Source organism: Manis javanica, chromosome 2 (genome assembly GCF_040802235.1).
Source record: "Manis javanica isolate MJ-LG chromosome 2, MJ_LKY, whole genome shotgun sequence".
Taxonomy (NCBI): domain Eukaryota; kingdom Metazoa; phylum Chordata; class Mammalia; order Pholidota; family Manidae; genus Manis; species Manis javanica.
In genome coordinates this window covers 2,336,039-2,358,529 of record NC_133157.1, presented here as the reverse complement: position 1 = coordinate 2,358,529, position 22,491 = coordinate 2,336,039, and the positions used below count along the sequence as shown (strand labels likewise).

At 58.4% G+C, this 22,491-nt stretch overlaps 1 protein-coding gene across 8 annotated transcripts in view; it reads left to right on the top strand.

Annotated features, from left to right (window-relative positions):
* COL5A1 (collagen type V alpha 1 chain) overlaps positions 1-22,491 on the top strand; it is a 149,027-nt gene that overhangs the window by 107,854 nt on the left and 18,682 nt on the right. For all 8 annotated transcript variants that reach the window (XR_005058395.2, XR_005058397.2, XR_012125189.1 and 5 more), the window contains exons 33-57: positions 2,317-2,361; positions 2,485-2,538; positions 3,546-3,590; positions 4,003-4,056; positions 5,080-5,133; positions 7,773-7,826; positions 8,571-8,678; positions 9,687-9,776; positions 9,871-9,924; positions 11,113-11,220; positions 12,819-12,926; positions 13,799-13,852; positions 14,863-14,916; positions 15,003-15,110; positions 15,931-15,984; positions 16,085-16,192; positions 17,391-17,444; positions 18,338-18,445; positions 19,042-19,095; positions 19,395-19,448; positions 20,446-20,499; positions 21,098-21,151; positions 21,970-22,077; positions 22,178-22,231; positions 22,322-22,375. Coding sequence is in view for 5 of the 8 variants with exons in the window: in XM_037007744.2 (XP_036863639.1) it covers positions 2,317-2,361; positions 2,485-2,538; positions 3,546-3,590; positions 4,003-4,056; positions 5,080-5,133; positions 7,773-7,826; positions 8,571-8,678; positions 9,687-9,776; positions 9,871-9,924; positions 11,113-11,220; positions 12,819-12,926; positions 13,799-13,852; positions 14,863-14,916; positions 15,003-15,110; positions 15,931-15,984; positions 16,085-16,192; positions 17,391-17,444; positions 18,338-18,445; positions 19,042-19,095; positions 19,395-19,448; positions 20,446-20,499; positions 21,098-21,151; positions 21,970-22,077; positions 22,178-22,231; positions 22,322-22,375 (1,746 nt within the window). In the remaining 3 variants the exon portion in view is untranslated. The remainder of the gene's footprint in view (positions 1-2,316; positions 2,362-2,484; positions 2,539-3,545; positions 3,591-4,002; positions 4,057-5,079; positions 5,134-7,772; positions 7,827-8,570; positions 8,679-9,686; positions 9,777-9,870; positions 9,925-11,112; positions 11,221-12,818; positions 12,927-13,798; positions 13,853-14,862; positions 14,917-15,002; positions 15,111-15,930; positions 15,985-16,084; positions 16,193-17,390; positions 17,445-18,337; positions 18,446-19,041; positions 19,096-19,394; positions 19,449-20,445; positions 20,500-21,097; positions 21,152-21,969; positions 22,078-22,177; positions 22,232-22,321; positions 22,376-22,491) is intronic.

Genomic DNA, 22,491 nt, shown 5'->3' with positions numbered 1-22,491 from the left:
AGTCTGGGGAGCAAGAGTGGGTGGGGTCTGCAGAGGGCTGAGCGCCTTGCAGAGGGGCCTGTCCTCTGTCCCCCGCATGGAGCCTCCTGTCCGGAGGCATCGGACACTGTCTGCCTTCTGAGCCTCCGTGAACTGATGAGTGCCCGGTGCCGCTGGCGGGACTGTGCTTGTATTGCCCTTGGTTTGGGCATTGGAGAGACTGGGGTTTCATGTGGAGACCTTCACCCCTATGGCAAATGCCCATCCAGTGAGTAGCGCTCATGAGTGCCCAGTGTGAGGAAGGACAGGGTGAATCAGGACAGTTTTCACAGGAGCCAGAGCCCCACCTGGGCAGTCAGGAGGCTTCCTGGAGGCTGTGACATTCCCTGGGCTGTGAGGTGAGAGCAGGGAGGAGAGGAAGGCAGGCCTGGGCTGGGGACAGGGCTGCTGGCATTGCCCTTGTGCCCCTCACGGTCAGCTCTATATTCTAAAGCGGTGCGGGCGCCCAGCCAAGTTCATCAGGGGAGTAACAGGGAATCTTTAAAGAAGAGCTGCTCGCTGTGTGTGGGATGGACAGGAAAGCAGTGGATGTACTACGTTCCTCTGGAAAGGTCTTTCTAATCTGCTTTCATACACTCTGGTCAGATGTGTGCTTCTGGGTGCCCGGGCACCAGGCATGATCGATTCGTGCCTGTGCTCACATGTGGGTGCCTCTCCCGCCCTGGGCTGCCTGTGTGCCAGCAGGTGCCCTCTGCCAGCCTGTCTCTGCTCCTGCAGCGGCACTGGCTCAGTTCTGTGCGTCAGCACCTGTGGATTCAGTACAAGCATCAGGGACGTGAGCCTCTATGTACAGCTGGCTGTAAGGGGACACGGTGGTGGCTGGGCAGGCCCTGCTGGGAAGAGCCAGTCCCCTTGGGAACACTGCTGGCAACCGGGAGGCCTCTTCTGCTTGTGTTTGGCCTTTCGGTTGGAACAGGGCCACTTCTGGACTGCTGAACCTGCCCTTGAGGACATGGAACAGGCACCCACTTAGTGGGTGGCTCGCTAAGGAGGCTGTGCACCAGCCCCTTTTTGTTCAAAGTGCTGGTCCGTGGGACCAAAACCCTCTGGCTGGGGTTAGTTTTCAGGGGCCACTGTGAGGCGCAGGGGATTGGTGGCTGGGGCTCTTTCCCAAAGCCTCGGGCATCTTTAGGTTAGGACTGCGAGCCATTCACGAGGCAGGATCAAACCCACCCGACCAACCGTGGTGGCTCCAGCTTTGGGTGGGGGGCGGGTGTAAGAAAATTCAGCAGCCATGCTCATCCAGAGACACCAAGAGGGGCCCAGGACTCATCATGGCATCAGCGCTGGCAAAGGTCTGTTGCTTGAAGAAAGCAGATGTTTCATTAATTTTTGTATGCAAATATTTATTTGAAGCCAAAGGATATTGCCATATAATTAAAGCAGTGAAACCAAGAGTGCATTGTTAAAAGGCAACATAATTACCTCATCATCACAAATGGTTTTATGAAAATCATTTCAAAATGGGCGACTCTAGAAAGCTGTTTTGATTCTGGCATTGCATGAATGAAACTGGTGAGAGGCAGTTGATCAGGTGGCCTTTAGCAGCGCAGACCTGTCTTGGGCTTTATCATTAGAAACCAGAATAAAATTCCAGAATATGAATCGGGACGCAGTGGGGATATAGGGGCCATGTAATCCGTAACTTCCAGGGGCTGGAGGTAAACTGCACTTACCAGCTATTATGTCTGCTTTGGGGGAAAAAATGTAGTTCAAATGTTTTCTGTGGTTTGGCAAATGCAAAGCAACAACAGAGAGTCTAGATTCTGTTAGAAGAGAAGCAAATGACTCTCGGAAATATGATTTATACATTAAATTGCAAGTTTGCTTGTCTGCAGAGCCTGTTGAAAATTTAATGGCTAATATTCTTAACTATAGCAGAAGTAAATTATGTATGAAAGGGGTCGACTTTCTTCTTTTTTCTCACAATAACGATTCCCCCCCACCTGCTGAGAGTGAGGGAGATGAGGACACAGGGAAGGAGGGTGGTGTAGACGCTTTGTGGAAAGAAAACCAGATAACAGTGGTAAACATCCGTCAGACTACAGGAAGAAAATTGGATTTCAACAGGCCGTGTGCAGAAATACAAAGCTCTGTGCATGGAATGTGCAGTGAATTCTCTCACCCTGAAAAACCTATTAAAACAAAGATAAGGAGAGTGGGCCTTCCCCAGCTTCTGATTTCGAGCAGTCTCTCCATGACTCAGGACAGGGCCACCACTCAGGCAATGGCAGGTGTCTTGAGAGACTGACCGACCCCCCTCTTCTCTGATTCTAGGGTACCCCTGGGAAGCCGGGACCACGGGGGCAGCGAGGCCCAACGGTAACCACCCTTTGGGCCGCCTTCCAGAAATGGGAGCACATTGCAGGGAGCATGCCTGGGGGGCTGGAGAACCTCTAGGACTGGAGGGCTGAAGCTGACCTTTCTTCTCTCCCCTGTATCCAGGGCCCACGGGGTGAGAGAGGCCCCCGGGGCATCACTGGGAAGCCTGGTCCCAAGGTATGTATGTGTTCAGTCTCCCATGTGGTGGCGCATGAACCAAAGTCAAAGGCCGCAGACTCACAGAGTGCCTGAGGGTGGCCCTCGGCCTTCAATGTCTGGAAAAAGCTTTCTGGGGGTGTTTAGGAAGGAGCTGGTCCCCTCCAATAGCCTCCGGGCACATTGGGCCCCCTGACCGCCCGTGGCTAAGGCCCCAGTGCGCAGCAGAGGCAGGATGGGCTGTCCCACAGTGGAGCATCCCCAGGCGGCCAGGTCCAGTGGGCTGTGGAGTGAGGCCCACCCGGTTCTGGTGGGGCGGCCTTATTGCTGTCCTTGAAAGGGCCTGAATGCTGCAGAGAGATCTTTCCTAGAAATCTAAAGCAAGCCTGCAGTGGGAGCTGGAGTCTGTCTTTCACATCCTCTCCTCCTGCTGTCAGTGTGGAAACAAACCTCCACCAGACAGGCCCTTCCTGTCCTGTCCCGTCCTGTCCGGCAGGACGTGGCTCCGAGGCATTGCCACCGAGGAGATGGGCCTTCCAGCTGGCCTGCCCCTCAGCTAACCAGATGCACCCACCTGGAGGATACAGTACATCCTCCCACAGTATGCTCTGGGGTGCCTTGCTTCTTGTCCATAAGCTGACTGAACGTCACAGAGCAGCTGTTGTCCCCTGCTTGGTGGGCCTGGAATAGACACCTGTGTCCTGCCTGCGTGCGTTTTTGTTGCATCTCGGTTGGAGCATAGCGTCCATCTCGCTGCCGCAGATGGTCCTCCTGGAAATGCCACAGCCTGCTGATAACTGCTCAGTGTCACGTGTGTGCGTAGAGATGAGGGGCAGGTGGCCTTTGGGAGCCGTAGATCAGTGGCTAACGCTCTCCACTCACTACTGAGCCCTTGAATGACGGACAGAAGTGCACATAAGCAGCTTGTGACTCTGAAGGTCTGGGGATGTCGTGGGCCAGAGTCTTGGGTTCAGGAACAGTCCTAATAACCATAATAAGCTTTGTTTGCGCTCTCCCTCCCTCCCTAGGGCAACTCGGGAGGTGATGGCCCGGCAGGCCCTCCGGGGGAACGGGTAAGGACCCCGTGAAGGCAGTGCCTTCAGCATCCCTGCCACATGCCTCACCGGGGTGGGATGGGTGGGGCATGCCCGTGACGCCTGAAGGAGAGGTGGGACAGAGGTAGCCTGCCTGGGGATGGAGTCTAATGCCAGCTGAAGACAGCGACCCCATCCACTTGGCCCTGGCCTTGGGGTTCAGGAGGTAGCTGCCGGGATGGGCCCCATGCTGGCCTCCTTGGCTCCCCTGTGGGCACCCTTTTCCACACTGGTGATGCGGGGAGGCAGTGGCCGGAACAAATGGAGCCAAGGGCCCGGGAGAGGAAACTGCCCAGAGAACCAGCAACGCAGAAAGAGTCTGGTGGGAGCTGCTGGCCCCACGCGCTGGGAAGGGGCATCTGTCCTCAGGCTGGCCATTCTCTGTCCCCAGGGACCCAACGGACCCCAAGGACCCACGGGGTTTCCTGGACCTAAGGGCCCCCCTGTAAGTACCCTGTTTCCCTGTTGGGCGGGCCTGGCACGGGGGTTCCGGGAGCATTCGCCTCCCCTGGGCTGCGCGGCCTGCACAGCAGGTGGGGCAGGGAGGTGGGTGGGAAACTGGCTGCTGGGAGCTGCTTCGTTAAGTTTGTGGTGGTTTTCCAGGTGGGTATGAGTCTGCCAGGGCTGCCATAACACATACCACCGAGATAGCAGCTCAAAACAACAAGAACTCACCCCCTCACACCCAGAGGCCACACGTCCAAACTCAAGGTGTCGCAGGGCTGGTTCCATCCCGAGGCTCTGGGAGAGGATCCGCTCCACACCCCCTCCCAGCTCCCGGGGGTCGCCAGCCATCCTTGGCCTAGCGCCTTCGCCCCAGCTTCCGTCCCACCTTCCCATGGCCCGCTCCTCTCGGGCTCTCTGGGTCCTCAACCTCTATTTTTTTGTAAGGACGCCAGTCCTTGGATGTAGGCCCACCCTGATCCCGTCAGACCTCACGTTGCTTTGATTACATCTGTACAGACCCAGTTTCCGAATGCGGCCACGTTCCCGGGTTCCGGGGGTTAGGGTCCCAACCTTTCTTTTCTGGGGACACGGTACAGCGCCCCTCATCCCCAGGTACGATATACTTCCTCCCGTACCTGGCTAGAAGAAAAACCCGTCCAATGCTGGGAGCTGCTGCCTAGCAGGATGCCCTAGAGGGCAGCAGTTAGGGAGAGCTGGAGCCCGAACCAGGCCGACCTGGTCCCCGTGCCACCCGCACCTCCTGCGGCTGGAGCTCGGGGCTGGCTGACCTCCCTCTGCCTCCGTCTCTCCCGCGGGAGATGAGGGTGCCAGCAGGGTGCCCTCAGGCTGGGCATGAGTGTTCAGGACATGATGCCAGGGTCCAGGCCACTGCGTGGTACTTTGTCCCCACAACTGAACTGTGATCACCTTCGAAATGAAATGGTAATTTCTGTCACCTGGTGTGGCATTAAGTCCTGAAGGTGCTCCTCAGGACTGAAACTTCTTTCCGTTGCTTGTGCAGGGCCCTCCGGGCAAGGACGGACTCCCAGGACACCCAGGACAGAGGGGAGAGACGGTGAGTACTGGCAGTGCTGGCGGACACAGAGATGCGCGCAGCCCGGCCTGTCCCACAGCTGCCCGTTTGGCTTGGGAGAGCGTGGTTGGCTTCAGGAAGGCCCCCAAGGTCCAGGCCATCTTCATCCCTTGGGAAGAGCCCTGAGCAGGTCACCAGCCCCTGCGACATCTCTGTGCAGAAGTCAGGTGCCGCCTTCAAACTTGTCCCAGCAACTCGGCCAAGTCCCATTTAAAACCACCATGATGCAAACAAAATGCCATGGGCACCCTGGAACCTCAGGCAGCCAGCCTTTCTTTCCTACAGAATAATTCTGAGTGCGGCCTAGCTTGAACGGCCTGCATTCAAACTGGGAAAGTGGCTGCAAAGGTTCTTCATTTCCACCTGGTCATTCAATCGTTTCATGCTGTAAAACCTCAGGAGAAGGGATGTGGGCGTTGCACGGACCCCAGCCTTGTCTGTCCAGGTCCTTCCTGCGTCAGGGTTGCTGCTGGGGGTCTAGGGCTCCTTCGACTTCCTCTCTACGGTAAGGGAGGCGGGCAGCCAGCTGGACTCAAATTTGGCCGCTCGGCTGTGCTCATGCCCGTGGTCTCTGCCATCAAGGGCTCACCTTGGAGCTCGCCCCTCCCTTTGGAAGTGCCCGCTATAGGCTTTGTCAGCTGGACACTAAAGACTCCGACATTTTTATCTGGAGGAAATGCCTTTATCAGAAATGTGATCATTTCCTGGCCCCATGCACCATGTGACATTGGCTCAGCTCCACGCTGTGGCCACTGTAGAGGCGTCCTGGTGCAGGGTGTGGGCCCCTGCGACCCTGTGGCTCCAGGGAACTGGGGGCATGCCGTGCCTGGTGACCCCCTTGCCAGCAGACTGGTGCAGGTTGATGGAAAGGCCTCTTTGTCTCTGCAGCCGGGTTCCTTGTGGGCAAAGGTCCCTGCAGGGTCCTCGTGGATGGAGGATTTGGATGCCAGAGTTAATACACTCTTGTGCTGGATTTTTTTAAAAATCCCTGTGTGTCTCTGGTTCATGGTGATGAAACCCCTTTAATTATACCTTCCCAGTGTTGTGCTGCGAAGAACATGGTGGCTGATAAATGGAGATTGCTTCGCTGTTTTGTTTACAGAGAAAAATTAAAACATATCTTGAGCTCTGCACATTCCTTTCTGATGCCATCCTGAGGAGGCGGGATAGAAGGCCTGGCGGTGGGCTTTTCTCCCTCTAACTTTGGAAAGAGGCTGGTAAAATAATTAAGCTGCTCATCTTTGCTGGGAAGGTGACACAGGTCCTTTCCAACTGTCTCTGCCACGCCTGGCTGCCCTCAGACCCGGGGGCACCCCAGCCCCACCTGGCACAGGTGTCCCCACCGTGGGGAGTGCAGACACACCGGGGTCACAACACTGTTCTTTCCTTAGAAATTGTAAGCACAGGAATGCAGTCCTTCTAAACACGAGCCCAAAGCCCATATCTCAGCAAGGGCTACGGGTGGGCTTCACCCTCGGCCGCCAAGGATGGTGCCCAACCATGGCCAAGCAGAATCTTCCTTACCTCACCCCCAGGCTCCTGCCTCCACTTGGGCACTTCCACCACGGCCCACCAAGCAGGGTGCCATCCACCTGCCCACTATCCCTTGTTTCTCTCCCTGTAAATGCTGCCTACAGAGAATACTGCAATAAAAATGACCATTTTAGTTCATAGCTTGCAAGTCAGCCGGGCCTAAAGAGAGCCCTCCTAGGGTCGGCGCAGAAGCTGAACCTGCTCTGCTTACAGGGCCTGGCGGCTGCGGGGGAACCTCCAAGGCCTGCGTGTCAGCCACCCTGACAGGGAAGCCCTGAGCTGCCCTCGCCCGTCAGCCAGGCTGGGCCGCTCACCCCCAGGTCCGCTGTGGTCTTGAAGCCAGCCGCTTTCCTCTTTAGACCCTAGAGCTTCCATCTGCGTGTAGCATCCGTGCACTGCCCCAGCGCCACATGGCACCTGCAGATGGCATCTCAGCATGCGCCACGCTCTGTAGATGCTCCAGGAAACTAAGCTTGCATTGCCTTACACCCAGCTCTGTCCTGGAAGGGGAGTATGGACTGCGCAGCCCATGCCCAGAGTGAGCCAGGATTGGCACATATGCACCAGCGTACAGAGCAGAAATGAGAAAGACCCATTGAATCACACTAGTGACACACCCAAGCTGCCGGGTTATGAAAGTATCAAGTCCTTGCGACTTCCTGATCTCAGGGCCGAGGAGCACGCTGGTGACCCCCCTGCCGTGCCACAGTGGGACCCGGACACCAGCAGGACCATCTCCACAAAGTGGCTAATGAGGCACAGCCCGGAGGCAGCTCCCACGTCTGGCTTCCGGCAGCGGGGAAAACGAACACGTAGTGACGTCCTGAAGATGAGCGGCTTTAAGAAGAGAGAACGGTTTCTTAGCACAGAGACACGGCGATGGGAAGCAGCTAGTGAAACTGCCTCATCTGGCTTCATTATCTTCTGGATTAATGCGCAAATGAAATGGGAGAAACAGGCCCCCTCCAGTGAACCCTGAACATTCACTATTCGGGGCTGGGGTGGGTGGGCGCGCGAGCCTTCACCGAGAGCCGCCACGCCCCCCGGGGGCCCTCGGCCACCTCGGTGTGACCACTCTCTCTTTGCAGGGTTTCCAAGGCAAGACCGGCCCGCCAGGCCCCCCGGGAGTGGTCGGCCCGCAGGTGAGATGCAGCGCCCCTGGGTCCCACAGGAGACGGGATTGTGGCACTGGGTCGGCTCCTGGAGGGCAACCCTAAGGCCCACAGCGCTTGTCAGCATTCGGAGACGTGCTCCGTACAGGACGGCTGGGCAGAGGGAGGGCAGGAGCCACTGCACGGTCAGCACGAACTGGCAGGCAGAGCCAGGCTGGGGCTCGACCGTGTGGCTCAGCAGCCTGGTTTCCACCCCAGGGCAGGGCCCAGCTGTGCCCGCCTTCCCTGGCCGGCGTCCACAGCAGGCTCTCTGGCCCTGGCATCCGAGCAGTGCCACGGGCCTGCCGCTGCACGGGCCGGCAGGTGAATGAGGGGGTGGCTCAGAGCAGCCACCACCTCGTTTCTGGGAAGGTTCACACCTGATTAGCTGTGAATAAGCTACTGCCCCACCTCGGCCAGGGACTGCAGGAAACATGGGCATCCCATACCTGGTGCTGATTTGGCCAGTGCCCGCTGCACACACTTCCCAGCACGCCCCGGGAGACGCAGGCCCCGCCTCCTCCTTCCCCAGAGGGCTGTGCAGCGGACGGTGCGACAGCATCCTCTGACCTCCTTGCTGGTTTTATACTGGGAGCAGAGGCCTTGCAGAGGAACGTGGAGGCCTGGTGGGCCTTCGCCTCCGTGGCCTGGGCTATCCTTAGATTTAGGAAAAGAGGTTTAGCTATTTGCATGTCCCTCGAAAAGTTTGGTGGCTTGTGCTGATTTTCCCCGCAGGGTCCCACTGGAGAAACTGGTCCAATGGGCGAGCGTGGCCACCCCGGGCCTCCAGGCCCGCCTGGTGAACAGGGGCTCCCGGGCCTTGCCGGGAAAGAAGGGACAAAGGTGAGTCACTCAGACCTGCCCTAAGGGGCTGTTCCAGGGCCTTGGCTTCGCCTAGTGTTTTGATGGGCGGGTAGTTTCTCAAATGTTCTTCACGCTACCCACCCGCCAAGCTTCCGCTGGGTTTGCAGGAAGATGAACGTGAGCCAGCTCCCTTCGACGGGCGGTCACAGGGGCTGGGGCCAAAGTACCCCGGCCTTCCCACCCCCTGCCGCCAGGCCTGCTACCAGAAACACATGAAACGTCCAACACCTTGTGTCCAAACAAACCAGGCAGAAAGTAACCCTTTAAAAGCAGTCCCACTGTAAGAGGCTCAAGAATAAATGAGAGGGGTAGGAAGCGATGCGCTTCTGTCTGGCCTCTGGGGGTCAGGACCGCCTCCTCCCCCTTCCCCAGGAGGCCTGTGCCCCCTCCGCCCCTCACACTCGTGCTGCCTGTGTCAGCCTGAGAATGAACAGCCCATCGGGGGCACAGGAACCCAGCCCTTCCTATGACCACACCCAGGAGAATAAAGTAGGACCGATGAAGAAATGCTGAAGAAGGTACACACACGTGTATGCGTGTACATGTACTTGAATACACAGATACATACTTGAAAAAAATACATATGTGTGTGCCTAATATAGAGAGATAGAAATGGAGATGCAGATACCATCTCTCCCGGTCACAAAGGGAGCTCTCTGGTTTGGAAAACGGGCTCTGCATCCATGGTGGACCCCAGAGAAAATTCTGGGGAGATATCAAAACCTTAATGTACCCCAGGGAAGGTATATGCTCAGGTGGTGCATGTTTTCAGAAAACGTGGCCATCCCCAAACCACACACAGCCAGCCTGCCTCGTGCGCCTCCCGGGCGCGGAGCCGCGGTAGCACTCAGAGTCCCTTTTAAAGCCCGGGGCCCCAGGAAGCCCCCTCCAGCCCCGATCCCAGGCGAGTCTGGGAGAGAAAGCCCTCCCCCTGCTCTCTGGGACCCTGGGCATCACTCATAAGATAGTCTATGGCTCTGATTTCAGGGTGACCCAGGTCCCGCCGGCCTCCCTGGGAAAGACGGCCCTCCAGGCCTCCGCGGCTTCCCTGGTGATCGAGGGCTTCCTGGCCCAGTGGTGAGTGGGGGACCGGGTGTGGGAAGGAGTGGGGCGCTGCTCAGCCCTGGGAGCCTCCCCCTGCAGTGCCCCTGACCACACTGTTTCTTTGCAGGGAGCACTTGGCCTGAAAGGCAGCGAAGGCCCCCCTGGCCCACCTGGCCCTGCGGTGAGTGGTGCTGCCCAGCACAATGCCTTTTATCCCGCCTTTTTGCTCAAAACCTCCCCTGTAGGCAAGAGGGGTGGTCTCAAGGGCCAGGGGAGCATACGTACCTGCCCTGGCCCACCTGGGTCCTAGGCAGGCTGTGGGGGAGGAGACGGACGTGGGTGGGATGTGCTGTGTATCCTGAGCTGGCAGTAGGGTGATAAGGTGCCAGGGCACGTTGTATGAGGAGGGTGGAGAGCTAGGTGCTTGGAGTAAGGGGTAAGCTGACATGCTTATGTGGTCTGGCTGAGGCTGCCAGCAGGGGAATGGGCGCAGGTCTCCATTGCCTCCAAGCGTGGACTGTAGAGTTGGGCTGTTCGAATGCCCAGGGCAGAAGTGAGCCAGCCCAGACGGGGGACCTGTGCCCCAGAGCTGGGGGTCAAGGGATTCCTCCCTGGCTGTCTGTTAACCTGAATAATCCCGCTCTGATTTAGGGTTCTAGCAATGAGAGGCCTACAGATTCAGCGTTCCCAGACCCTGAGCTGTACTCTGGGGTAATTGGGGCCACGTGAGGTTGTGTCCACCCCAAGACATGTGCCTGCAGAATACCCCCTCTGCCCCCACCCCATTCTTGGCTGACGCTTCATGGAAATGTAACACGTACTTTTCCTCCCCTGCCTCTCAAAGGGGCTGATCTGACTCCCCACAACTGTGTGGATGCGGGGCCCCAGGAGCTGCCCGAGGCTCCAGGCTGGCTTTGAGAGGGGACCCCGCCCCCTAACTGAGTCACTGGCCACTTGAGTAAGGGGAAAACTGTGAGGCATGTGGGGATTCAAACAGAGCCTTTCCCTCTGATGAAGGCGTTTGCAGGACAACACGCCAGGCAACAGTGGCCTCTGGGTGCTACCCAAGAAACAGGCCCAGTCCCCCCAGCCCCAGGAAGAGAAGACAGTTCCAGGAAATGCTTGAGGAGAATGTATCTCAGACATGCTGGGGGCAAATGTACACCTGTAATTACAGGAGGGGAAGAGCTGAGAGGGCCACAGGACGGAGCCTCGAGTGCCAGGCCCAACCATCCGAGCCCGCTAGGGCCTGGGGAGCCACAGGAGGCTCTGGAGTGAGGGGCAAGGGCATAAATGGGGGGTGCCATAGGAAGTCCTGTCCATGCCGCCTGAGAGCCTTTGAATGAACCATTTTCTTGCCCCACCCCAGGGATCTCCAGGGGAGAGAGGTCCAGCTGGTGCGGCAGGGCCCATTGGCATTCCTGGCAGACCTGGGCCCCAGGGGCCTCCCGGACCGGCTGGGGAGAAAGGAGCTCCTGTAAGTACCACCTCAGAGGCCCTGGGGTCCCCCATGCCCCCCTCGTCCCTGCCCTGAGCCGTCCCTCCCATGGGCGTTTCCCGGGGATGCAGGCTGGGGAAGGTGGGTAGAGCTTGTGCCTGCTCCCAGGCATCCTGACTATGGTCCCAGGGCCAGTTCCCACTGCGGGCGAATTGCCACCCCAGGCCAGCTTCTTCCAGCGAGTCGCCTGAGCTGGAGGGTGCTCGGGGAGGTCCCCAGCCACGGCTCAGCCTGTCACACCTGCACAGTTAGGCCCCAGCATGTGCAGACAGGGAGAGGCTGAGACAGTCTGTGCCCAAACGTGGCCAGGGCCCTGGCCTCCGTACAGGCTCTGGGGGCTGCCTGTGCACGGCCATGGCCCCTCCCTGTGGGCCCGAGCCCACACGGGGCTTGCGTCAGAAGGGCAGGTCTCAGGATGGCCCTCCCCTCCTGGGCAGGGGCAGCCGCAGAGCAGGATGGACTGGGGTGTGTGATGGAGGAGGCTTCTCCCTGGACCCCCACCCACAGCCTCAGTGACCCCTAGTGGTCCCCACAAGCAGCGGGTCTTCCTGAAACCGAGGAGACAGATTTCATTTCAGACTTCCCTTCTGAATTACATGTTAGAATGGGCCCGGGGTCCCAGGGGAGGGCACGGGTCCTCACGGACCGTCTCGCACTGAGTTAAGACAGCTTGCTGACTGATTCCCGTTAGAAAGGCCGAGTTCTTCTGTGTGCCTCACTTTCCATGGCTCAGGGGTAGAAGAGGGCCCTGCCTTCCCTGGGGGAGACCTCCCCATTGAAACCACACTGGGGGCCTCTGTGCCACCAGATGGCAATTCTGATGGTGTCTGATCGTTTCTGGGGAGGCACCCAGGACGTTGTTTCCCCTGTCTCTGCGCCAGACACCTGGCTCCCGTCCGGCGTCCCGTCCCTGCAGAGCGCTCGCAAGTTCAGCTGGGTTCCTTGTTTCAAGACAGTAAATATTTGAGCAGAAACCTCCTGAGAGTCGCACTATCCAGTTAAAAGCTTGTCATTCTCCCAGAAAATCTCCAGAGAGGAACAGGCCAAGAAAAGGTCAGGCGTCTCCAAGCATTACCGTCCTGACCAGTAATGTCAGATGGGAAAGTGCCAGACAAGCCAGTTAGCCTGGGCATTTTCTGGCTTAATTAGGGCAGGAATTTACATTAGCAGAAACTGAATTGAGGCGCAGGAAGTGAATTGTGCAGGCAGGAAGCATTGAATGGGGCGGTGACATACCACGAGGTGCTGGCCACAGTCTTCTGTGTCCTCATCCCCAGTGTATGCACCCTGGTTCTGTGCATCTCTTGGGAGAAAGGGGAGCCCGCTTGGGTCTGAATCCTCAGCCTACTGTTCGCAAATCATGCCTCAGGTTCCCCATCTGGAAAAGACTAGCCCTACCTAGGATGGTTAAATGGATTAAACGCAGCAATTCATGGCAAGGGGTGCCCCCCTCGGTGTGCCTCGCTGAAATCCATCAGGGCTCTGGTGGGGGTCACGGCCTCTCTCTGAGGGCATGGGATGGTGTTGGGGTGCTCCTATGGTAGAGCTGTGTTTGACCAGGGATCTCTCCTTTTCAGGGCGAGAAAGGTCCACAAGGCCCGGCTGGCCGAGATGGTCTCCAGGGCCCTGTGGGGCTCCCTGGTCCAGCTGGCCCTGTGGGGCCCCCTGGAGAAGATGGAGATAAGGTAGGAGAACTTGGGGACGTCCCCCCGCCCCTGACGGTGCAGGCTTGGCACCAGGCTGGCAGGCTGCAGCCCAGGCGGTCACTGTAAACCGAGGGTGCGGCGAGCCCATAAGCAGCAACGTGGGAGGTCTCTGGCACACGTGGGGCATGGGAGCCTCCAGCCTCCTGGCGGTTCCGGCATTGCCCAGGACAGCAGCTGTGAGTAGCCGGAGCAGGGAAAAGCCTCGCTGCTGTCCTCTGCGTCACTTCAAATTCTCAAACTGTGGAGCCTGACTTAATGAGGCTTTACTCGACATTTGTTTTTTAAATGTCTTTCCTTGGGCTGCTGAAGCACCCTTCGGTAGGAGCGCGCCTTCTCATTCCAGCGTGTGGCCGCAATAGCTGCCTTATAGGTCATGTAATGAAGACAGTGAGATTGAGTTCTTCGACATAACCTCCCATGTGTGATAACTCTCCAGTGACATTTCCGACTTTGTCACCTCTGCATAGATGGGCCTGGCCTCTTGGGGTGGAAGGCAGCCCTGCACAGCAGAAACTGGACAGATTTTAATAACTTATTTGGAAACACAGTAATTGATCTGTCTGTTACCGCCTCATCTTGTCATCCAACTAGACAAAGTAAATATTTTCATGATGACTTTTACCACATTTTCAAACGTACTGAAATTCTGTGTGGTGCGAGATCAAAGCCTCAGACTTGGAGCGCCCATATCAAAGAGGAAGCCCAATTAATATATAGGAATGCGTCTTCCTTGGGGAGTCATGGGGCCCCCTGCAGAGGTTATCATGAATCTCCAGGAAGAATTAACTACGGAGAGCAGGTAACATCCAGTGGTGATGGGCTGGCTAAGGACCTTCCACGTCTTCCCACAGGGCGAGATTGGGGAGCCAGGACAGAAGGGGAGCAAGGGGGACAAAGGCGAACAGGTAAGGCCAGGCGGGCGAGCCACGGCCAGGGCAGGGTGGGGTGGGGTGCACGGTCACCGCCGGTGTCGACCGCTGTTACTGATGTGACAACGTCAATAACCAAGAGCTGATGGGACACAGCTGGTGGGCTTTCCTCCCCTGTCTTACCTGGCATGGGCATGTGTGGGCATGCGTGGGCACACGCACAGGCATGTTTGGGTGTATATCCATGTGCATCTGTGAGCGAGCCCCTTGCAAACAAACAGGAAGCCTTCCTACAGCTCATGAAATAAGGCAAGTCCAGCATTTTGTCCTCGGGGTTTCGCCTCCCAGGTATAACCACCACCCTCCCATCTGAGGGCTGCAGAACACTCCCACGGGGGTAGCACCTCGGCCAACGCCTCTTGGTTTCCCCCTCATTTAAAAGGAGATGCTCAGAAGCTCTAGTGTGTTCTTGCAGAAGCCCAGGCATTCAGCTGCCAGCTCCTCCCTGGGGCCTGTGGAATGTGCCCTTTCTGCTGCGTGGCCATGCCTGCCAGCAGGGGTCCCTGTCCCAGGCAGCCAGTGACTCTGTCCTCACACAGCTGCCGCCCAGTGCGGCCCAGGTACCCCAGGACAGGGGCGCCTGCTGCCCCCTTTGCCGGCCCCTCCCGTGCTCCCTGTGCTGACAGCCTGGTAGGGACCGTGGGGGCGGGATGTCTCCATGCGCAGCGTGAACTCTGGGGTCCGGCCCAGCTGGGCCGCGGACGAGCTGCACGGTCTTCTGGGGCCTGTGACGTGGGAGCTTTGGGAGCCCAGAGGATGCACGGGGGAGGGGGGGACATGGGTGGCAGCCACACCGGCTACTCATGACAACATGCTTGGGGTTCAGCCAAGAGCATCGCCAGCTCTAGAGCCTGCAGGTGGCTTGCAGGACGTGGGGACTGACCTGATGGCCCTGTACACACTGCCCCAGGGCTTGCTGGCCGGCCCCCTCCCTCTGCCTCAGCTGTGATTCGGGAAGCAGCTGTGTCTCTGTTTTCTCTCCACAGGGTCCACCTGGGCCTACAGGTCCCCAAGGTCCCATTGGACAGCCAGGCCCTGCCGTGAGTATCCGTGGTTGGGGACCCTCAGGAAGTGCGGGTACAGAGCCGGGAACTGGCCTCACCTCTGCCCATTTGTGTCCCTGCAGGGAGCTGACGGCGAGCCTGGTCCCCGAGGCCAGCAGGGCCTTTTTGGGCAGAAAGGTGACGAGGGTCCAAGAGGTTTTCATGGACCCCCCGGGCCCGTGGGGCTGCAGGTAACGGCAGCTTACCATGGCTGGGGTTCCCTTTGATGGCTCCTGCACCTTTGCCTGCTCCTCCCTCCCCTTGCCCTCTCCTGCCCTCCTTCACCCTCCCCTCCCCTCCCCTCCTGGCTTCCAAGGAGGAAACTAAGGCTGGGCAGCAGGGGCTTCCCCGTGAATTAGAAGAACTGTGGGCTCCCTGAGCAGCTGTGCCCACATTTACTTCTCTTAACCAGTGACATTTATGTCCATCCTCGTTGTAGAAATGTTGGAAATGGCCACTAAATTGTAAGAAAAGAGAACAAAAATGACTTCTGAAACACCACACAGAACAACAAACGCCAGTGTCTGGCTCCATCTCATGCACGGGTGTAATTGTATTTGCTTTTTGCACAACCTGAATCATGTTGTGTGTATACAAAGCCTGTCCCTGGCTTCCCCATTGTATGAGTCATGTGCAGTGTGATTAGATATTCTTTGAAGGTGTCACTTTTTATTTTTGAAAACATGATTTTCAGTCCTGCATAGTATGTCAGCATATGGTGGTGATATAACACTCGAACATCGCCCTGCTTTTGTCGGGCTCATTAGCTTTTATTGTCTATGGGACGCGGCAATAAGCACCCTTGTCCATAAATCTTTGCATTGTTTTCTCACGATTTCCTTGGGCTAATCCTGAGAATCTTGGGGACGTCCTCACATGTAGCTGTACACATGCCGTGCCAGGGTCTTTTGGAGGCTTGGCCTCGTGTTGGGGGACAGTGGGAGTTGTGTGTGTATTGATTGGATAGAGCCGTGCTGACTGGCTGAGATTCTGACACATCCCCACCCTCAGGGCCTGCCGGGACCCCCAGGAGAGAAGGGCGAGACGGGCGACGTGGGTCAGATGGTGAGTGTGATGGCGACACTGAGGCCTGGCAGTGGCAGCTGGGTTCTTTTCTGGCAAATGTTTGCATTTTCTCTGTGCTCAATGACTTTCCTTCTCCCAGGGCCCTCCCGGTCCCCCCGGCCCCCGAGGGCCCTCCGGAGCTCCAGGTGCTGACGGGCCTCAGGGCCCCCCAGGTGGAATCGGCAATCCTGGTGCTGTGGGAGAGAAGGCGAGTCATGCCCCTTAACTGGCCCAGTGCCCAGTGTGTGAGTGTGGGACGAGAACCAGGGTGTGTGTGTGTCTGTGTGTGTCCACGTGTCCAGCTGGATATACTGAGATGTACAGGGGTGTTGCTAGGCCATTCCTGTCAAATGCATCTTGAAACTTAGAAGACCCGTACAGCGGAGCTGGGGGCTCCCACATCTTTGTCTGTGACAGCCTTTTGCAGAATTTCTGCACCCTACAACCGCCAGCAAAGGCCTTGCCATCCTCTCCCAGATTTAGCTCTGAACGATGGAATCATCTGTTCCTTGACATGCTAGAGGCACACGACTAGAGTTTCCATTTCAGTCATATCCTGTCTTCTCTTAGCCGGGATTCCTCTTTGTCTGCTCCAATCCGTCGGGGCCTGGGTCCCGCAGGTGACTCAGTGGGCACGGTGGCCTCTGTGTGTATGTGGTGTGTGTATGCCTGCAAGCACGGGCATGGTGGGCATAATGGGGCCAAAACAGACTCCCTCTCAGGTCTCATGCATTCACGCTACTTTCAAAGCCCTTATCCTGGTTGCTTAGGATCAAAGGAAAGAAATGCCTGAGCTTTGTGCATTTGCATTCCCTGTACACCATGTCCAGAACTTTGTTTCTGACATCAGTCCACTAAATTGGAAGAAGCCTTCCATCACTGCTCATTTCTTAACTGTATGAAAATTACTGGGAAATACACCTACTGGGACCGCAAATTAATGATGCGCTACTTTCACTCAGAGGCACCTCTCTCGGTGCCCCTGCTGCCGGCATGCACCCCAGCTTCATCTGCCACCCCACACCCCCTTATCCCAGAGGATCTTGTGCTCATCCCCCTGGCTCCCCCCGCCTGTCATGCTTTCCCACCCCCTCCCTTCCATGATTCTCCTCCAAATGCACCTTGAGTGCCCCCTCCTCAGGAAAGGCACCATGACACCCCCATGTCCCCTGGGCATCCCCCCCTCTATACCCATCACTCATGGCCTCCGTCTGTCACTGCCTCCGCTGTATCCCTGACATGGCTGTGCCTTCCCTCCAATCCTGGGGGCCCTGAGAGGACAGTTGCAGCTGGCCGCCCCTCCTAGGTCCCCCAGCCCCGGCGCCCAGTAGCAGAGAGGATTTGGCAAATGCTCAGAGCTGGGGCCGCTGTCCTCGCTGCCATAACCAGTCACGTCTCCTCCTCAGGGTGAACCTGGCGAAGCTGGAGAGCCTGGCCTTCCTGGTGAAGGGGGCCCCCCGGTGAGTGAGAGGCTTTGGGGGAGGGGCGGATTGACCCTGGGCAGGTGTGGCTGGAATCACTCACTTGCCTCAGTTTTCCCACCCATGAAATGGGAGTTGTGTCTCCCCTTATGCTCACCTCACAAAATTACTGTTAAAAGAGGAGTGTGAAAGGGATGAGCAGGTGTGCTTGTGTGAATGTGTGCATGCTTGTGGAAGTGTGCACACGTGTGCACGTGTGCGCATATGTACATGGTGATGAGTGCACACCGGTGTGCATGCACGTGTATGTGTGTCATACATGTGTGTGTGCATGCACATGTGTGCACTCATGTTTGCACATGTCATGTTTCCAGGTGTTTGCAGTGATCACCCATGGCTTAATGTCTGTGTGTTGCTCTGTCATCTGTGGTCCAGACCCTTTCATGGGTGACCATTAGTGTGGGGGTGACTGTTGTCCCCTTGTCTGCCCAGAGGATATTCAGGCTTTTGTGAGTCAGATGAGCACCCTTTCCAGGCTGCCTGTAGGAGGCTTTCAGGCCCAGGAGGCAGCTGGTGGACAAAGGTCTCCTGGGTTCTAGGCGCTCCCCCCACCTGTGAGCCCCAGGGTGGGTGGGTGGCCTGGGTCCCTGCAGCCCCTCGAGGTCCGCGCCATCTGCTGTGTAGATCAGAAGTCAGCCCCTCCCACCTAGGAGCTGAGTCTCAGCCCCAGAAAGCCACGGGGCTCCTCAGGCCTGTGCCCCTGGGGAAGCCAGACTGTCATGGGAGCTGAGCAGCTGTGCCAGGGGGCCAGGCGCCTGGTCAGGGCGCTCCCTTCCCACACCCTATGAACGGGAATGTGCCTCCTGCCAGCACCTCGCTCCGGTAAGCTGGGAGGTTGGCTCTGAAAACACAGACCTGGGCCTTCCCTGCAGGGACCAAAAGGAGAGAGGGGAGAGAAGGGCGAGTCAGGCCCTTCTGGCGCTGCAGGACCCCCGGGACCCAAGGGCCCGCCTGGAGACGACGGCCCCAAGGGCAGCCCCGTGAGTAGCTCCGCGATGCCGCGGGGACCCAGCAGGGGCCAGGGCCCCTGCACCCCTGCACCGGGCCCATTTCCGTTCAGCAGCCGTGCACTAAAGCTCCCTCACCTTACAAGCTTTGGGTTAATTTCTCTGTAGTGTAGAGATGTTCAGGCCAGCGGCAGAGCCGGCAGGACGGGGGCAGGACAGAGCAGCTGAGGGGAGGGCGGCCCTCAGGGTGCTGCCGGGCTGAGTGGCTTGTGCACACTGCCCCTCCCTGTGGCCTGCCCCGGTTTTGCATCAGGAGGGGCTTGTAGGCAGCATGTCCTAGAAGACGAAAGGTCCTGATTCCAGTCTCAGCCTGGAGCTCCAGAAGCTGTGGGCAAGATGCCTGCCCTTTGGGGGCCTCCCAGAAGCAGGAGGATTGATCCGCCTTCCCTGATGCCAGGCCTGTTGCAGAAGAGAGATGGTGTCTGAGAAAGGGCCCTGGGGGTTGTGTGCACTGCCAGTGTCGGAACTGTTAGACGGCTGTAGAGTTGGAGGGCAGCAGGTGTGGGCGGGAAGCGTCCGCTCTAGGCTGGTGGCCCTAGTGCCTGCCCATGCCACTTTCTGTGTTTCAGGGTCCGGTTGGTTTCCCTGGAGATCCTGGTCCCCCTGGAGAGCCTGGCCCCGCGGTAGGTGCTCAAGGCTGCAGGACCCCCTGGTGCCCCACAGCCCTGACCTGGCTTTGCCAGCCCCATTTTCTCTTTCTGATTTTTCTCGTGTATTTTCTTTGGGATACAGCGCTCTCCCAAAGGACCCCGTGTCCTGGTGGTGAGATGGGTGCATTTCCCACATTTGAACACACTATGTCCCGGCCACAAGATAAAGTCAGATTTCTGGGAAGGGACTGGGGCTACACCGGGCGTTGGTTCGTGAATTCAGGGTGCCGTCCGTCCAAGGGGCAGAACGCACTTGCTTTTTGTCCCCACAGGGTCAGGATGGTCCCCCTGGTGACAAAGGTGATGACGGCGAGACCGGACAAACGGTGAGCCTGCTCGGGACCTTTAGGCATCCCGACCCGGCTGCTTGGTGGAGGGCATCATGTGTTCTGGGGATTTGCAACTTGTTTTGTTCGTTTCTGAGAAAAACCCAAACTCTGTCACTTATGATATTGACTCTTAACTGTGACAGTGCCCTGTGAGGATCTGCTGAAAGCTGGGGAGTCTCTTCCCAGAAGGGGAAATGTGCTTATGGCCAGAGCAGTGGTTGTGCACAGCGCCAGCCAGGGAGTCCGTGACCCGCCCCGATGCCCACCCATGAATGCCAGGGTTACCTTATTTCTGCTGAATCGGATCTAAAAGGCTCTTGCCATGTGCCATGTTAGCCCCTTGAGCTGAGATCACACTAGGTGGTGCCTCTTACACTGAGCTTTTGAAACATTGCTTCCAGCCAAGTCTGTCTGGGTCACTGGGTGGGACTCCTCAGTGTCGACCTCAGCTCTCCCTGCCCCCCACCCTGCACCAATATGGCAAATGGCTGCTGGGGACTTCTGATCCTCAGGCACACACTGATGTCATGATCTTAGGTGAGCATCACGCAGAGTTTAGAGACACCAGCAATGAGGCCAGGCTATCTGGAGAGATGCCCGTGTCCGCTTCCTGGCGGGTGACCCGGATGACACTTGCCCTCCCAGTTCTCTAGAAGGGGATGCCTGCAGGCAGTGGCCTGGCCTGAGCGGGTCTCTGAGTAGCAAGAGGAACTGCTAAGCGGTGGGACGGTCTGCCTCCAAAATGCAGCAAATGGGACTGAGTCAGGATTCCCCAGCTTTGCAGCCAGAGCCCTGAGTGCAGGGGTCAGAGCAGAGAATTCTAGGGCAACTGCTGGGGACGCCTGTGCCTGCTCCAGAAAAGGAGAGGGGCAGTTTCTGGGACAGCCCAGGACAGATTAGATTGAAAATTGGGTGTTTTGTTAGGTTTAGACCTGCTGTTCCTCGGTCTAGCAGACTCTGCTTCCTAAACTCTGTGTTCTTTCTCTGATAACAGGGATCCCCCGGCCCTACTGGTGAACCAGGTCCTTCTGGACCTCCAGGAAAAAGGGTAAATAATTCTGCAAGCTTGCCCTCGCCTGTCAGCCTTCTGCATGCAGCATGCCCCTCCCTCAGCCCTCCAGCGTGGACCCCGGGTGCTCCAAGCAGTACAGATGAGGAGATGCTTCCATCCAAAGTGTGTTCTCCACTCCTGCCCCATCGTCAATCTCAGACCTGCTGGGTTGATGTGCCCTCTCCTTTTAGGGGCAGCCAGCTGCTGACACCATCAGTAAAGCCTGTCATGGGAGGAAAAACACCCACAAAGCAGAAAAAGCTGCTTTTCCCCGGGTCAGGCCTTCCGAAAAGTCAGAACGAGCTAAGAGGTGTTTCTCTGCACAGAGCCCCCTGCAGAAAACAGGGCTGCTGGGTGTGTGAGCGGAAGGAGGCCCCGACACTCTCGGCGGCCAGGGCACCCCCCAGCTTGCCCAGAACCCTCACCCAGAACTGGAGTCATCAGGATGCGTTCTAAGGCCAGGGCCCGGGAGCCACCACTGTGCCCTCCCCAGCCCTCCCCCGAGCCCAGGACCACCTCTCCCCAGACGCTGAGCTCACCACTCCGGCTGCTGTGAGCCGCCTCGTCACGTGTTGTTCCCTTGCCTTTGTTCCAGGGTCCCCCCGGCCCCGCAGGCCCTGAAGGCAGACAGGGAGAGAAAGGGGCCAAGGTAACGTGCTTCCGACCAGCCGACCGCACCCAGGACTTCCAGAGGGGGCACTCTGTGCGGGCTGAGTTGGGTGGGCTGTGGGGACGTGCGTGGACATAGGCAGGCCAGGGAGGCAGCAGGAGCTGGCGGCTGCCCACTTGGGGCAGGGTTCTCACTGCAAGCCTGGGGCGAAGCATCCGTCTTCTCCCAAGGTACCAGCTTGGCGGTGCCCTGGGGTGCTGGTGTCCAGGTTTCCTGCACCACAGTCTGTCTGTTCTGCCAACCTGAGGAAGGGGCTAGCAGGGTGCTTGGGGACCCCGGGCCTGGCACTTGACCTGGCTGCACCCCAGCTGCTCACCTGCGGTCCAGAGGTGATGACAGCCCACTGGGGCTGCGGAGAAGGTGGCCCCCCAGCGCCTGCAGTTGGCAGGCGGCCGGGTACCCAGAGCTCTCGTGGGACCGTTCTCCCAGCGATCCTGGTTGGCACCGTTTGTCTCCCTTGGAGATGCCCTGTCATGAACTGAGACTGGGCGGAAACCGTCCAGCCCTGTGTCTGCTCAGGAAATGGCGCCGTGTCCACCCCATGCTGGGGCTGGCCGTGACCACCCAGCAGGCTGTGCCTGCCATCCAGGTGGCTGGTGGCTGGGAGACTGGGGAGCCCAGCTTGCTGAGCTTAGGGGGAGGGAGACCTGCTTGGCACGGCATCTGCAGGAATGTGGGGAATGTGGGGGCCTCTGGGTTCTCCAGACCCCCCTGGGGCTTCTGAGCAGGGGTCCTGGATCAGGGTGGCTGGCACCCCAGGCCTCTGGGTCCCACCCTCCGTCCTTCCTGCCCTGCAGGGAGAAGCTGGCTTGGAAGGCCCTCCCGGGAAGACTGGCCCCATTGGCCCTCAGGGGGCCCCCGGGAAGCCGGGGCCTGATGGCCTGCGAGGAATCCCCGGCCCGGTGGTGAGTGGGCGGGGAGCCCAGGGTGGGCAGCTGCTGCTGAGGGGGCGCGTGGGGTGCAGACAGGCTCAGGGGCTCACGCCAAGGGCCGGCTGTGTTTCAGGGCGAGCAGGGTCTCCCAGGATCCCCAGGCCCTGACGGGCCCCCCGGCCCCTTGGTGAGTGCTGTTCCTAAGGGGCTCCCCTGGCAGTGGGGTGGGGGGTAGGATCGGGGAGGAGAAGTCTGACCCCGCTGCCTCCCTCTGCAGGGGCCCCCAGGACTCCCTGGCCTCAAAGGAGATTCTGGCCCTAAAGGAGAAAAGGTAAGAGGGGACTCGGGGGCCTCTGGGGTGGTAAATCGGGGCCCTCACACACAGAGCTCAAATCCAACAGGGTGGTGATCCACAGGCCCCTGAGAGGTGGTGAGAGCACAGACCCA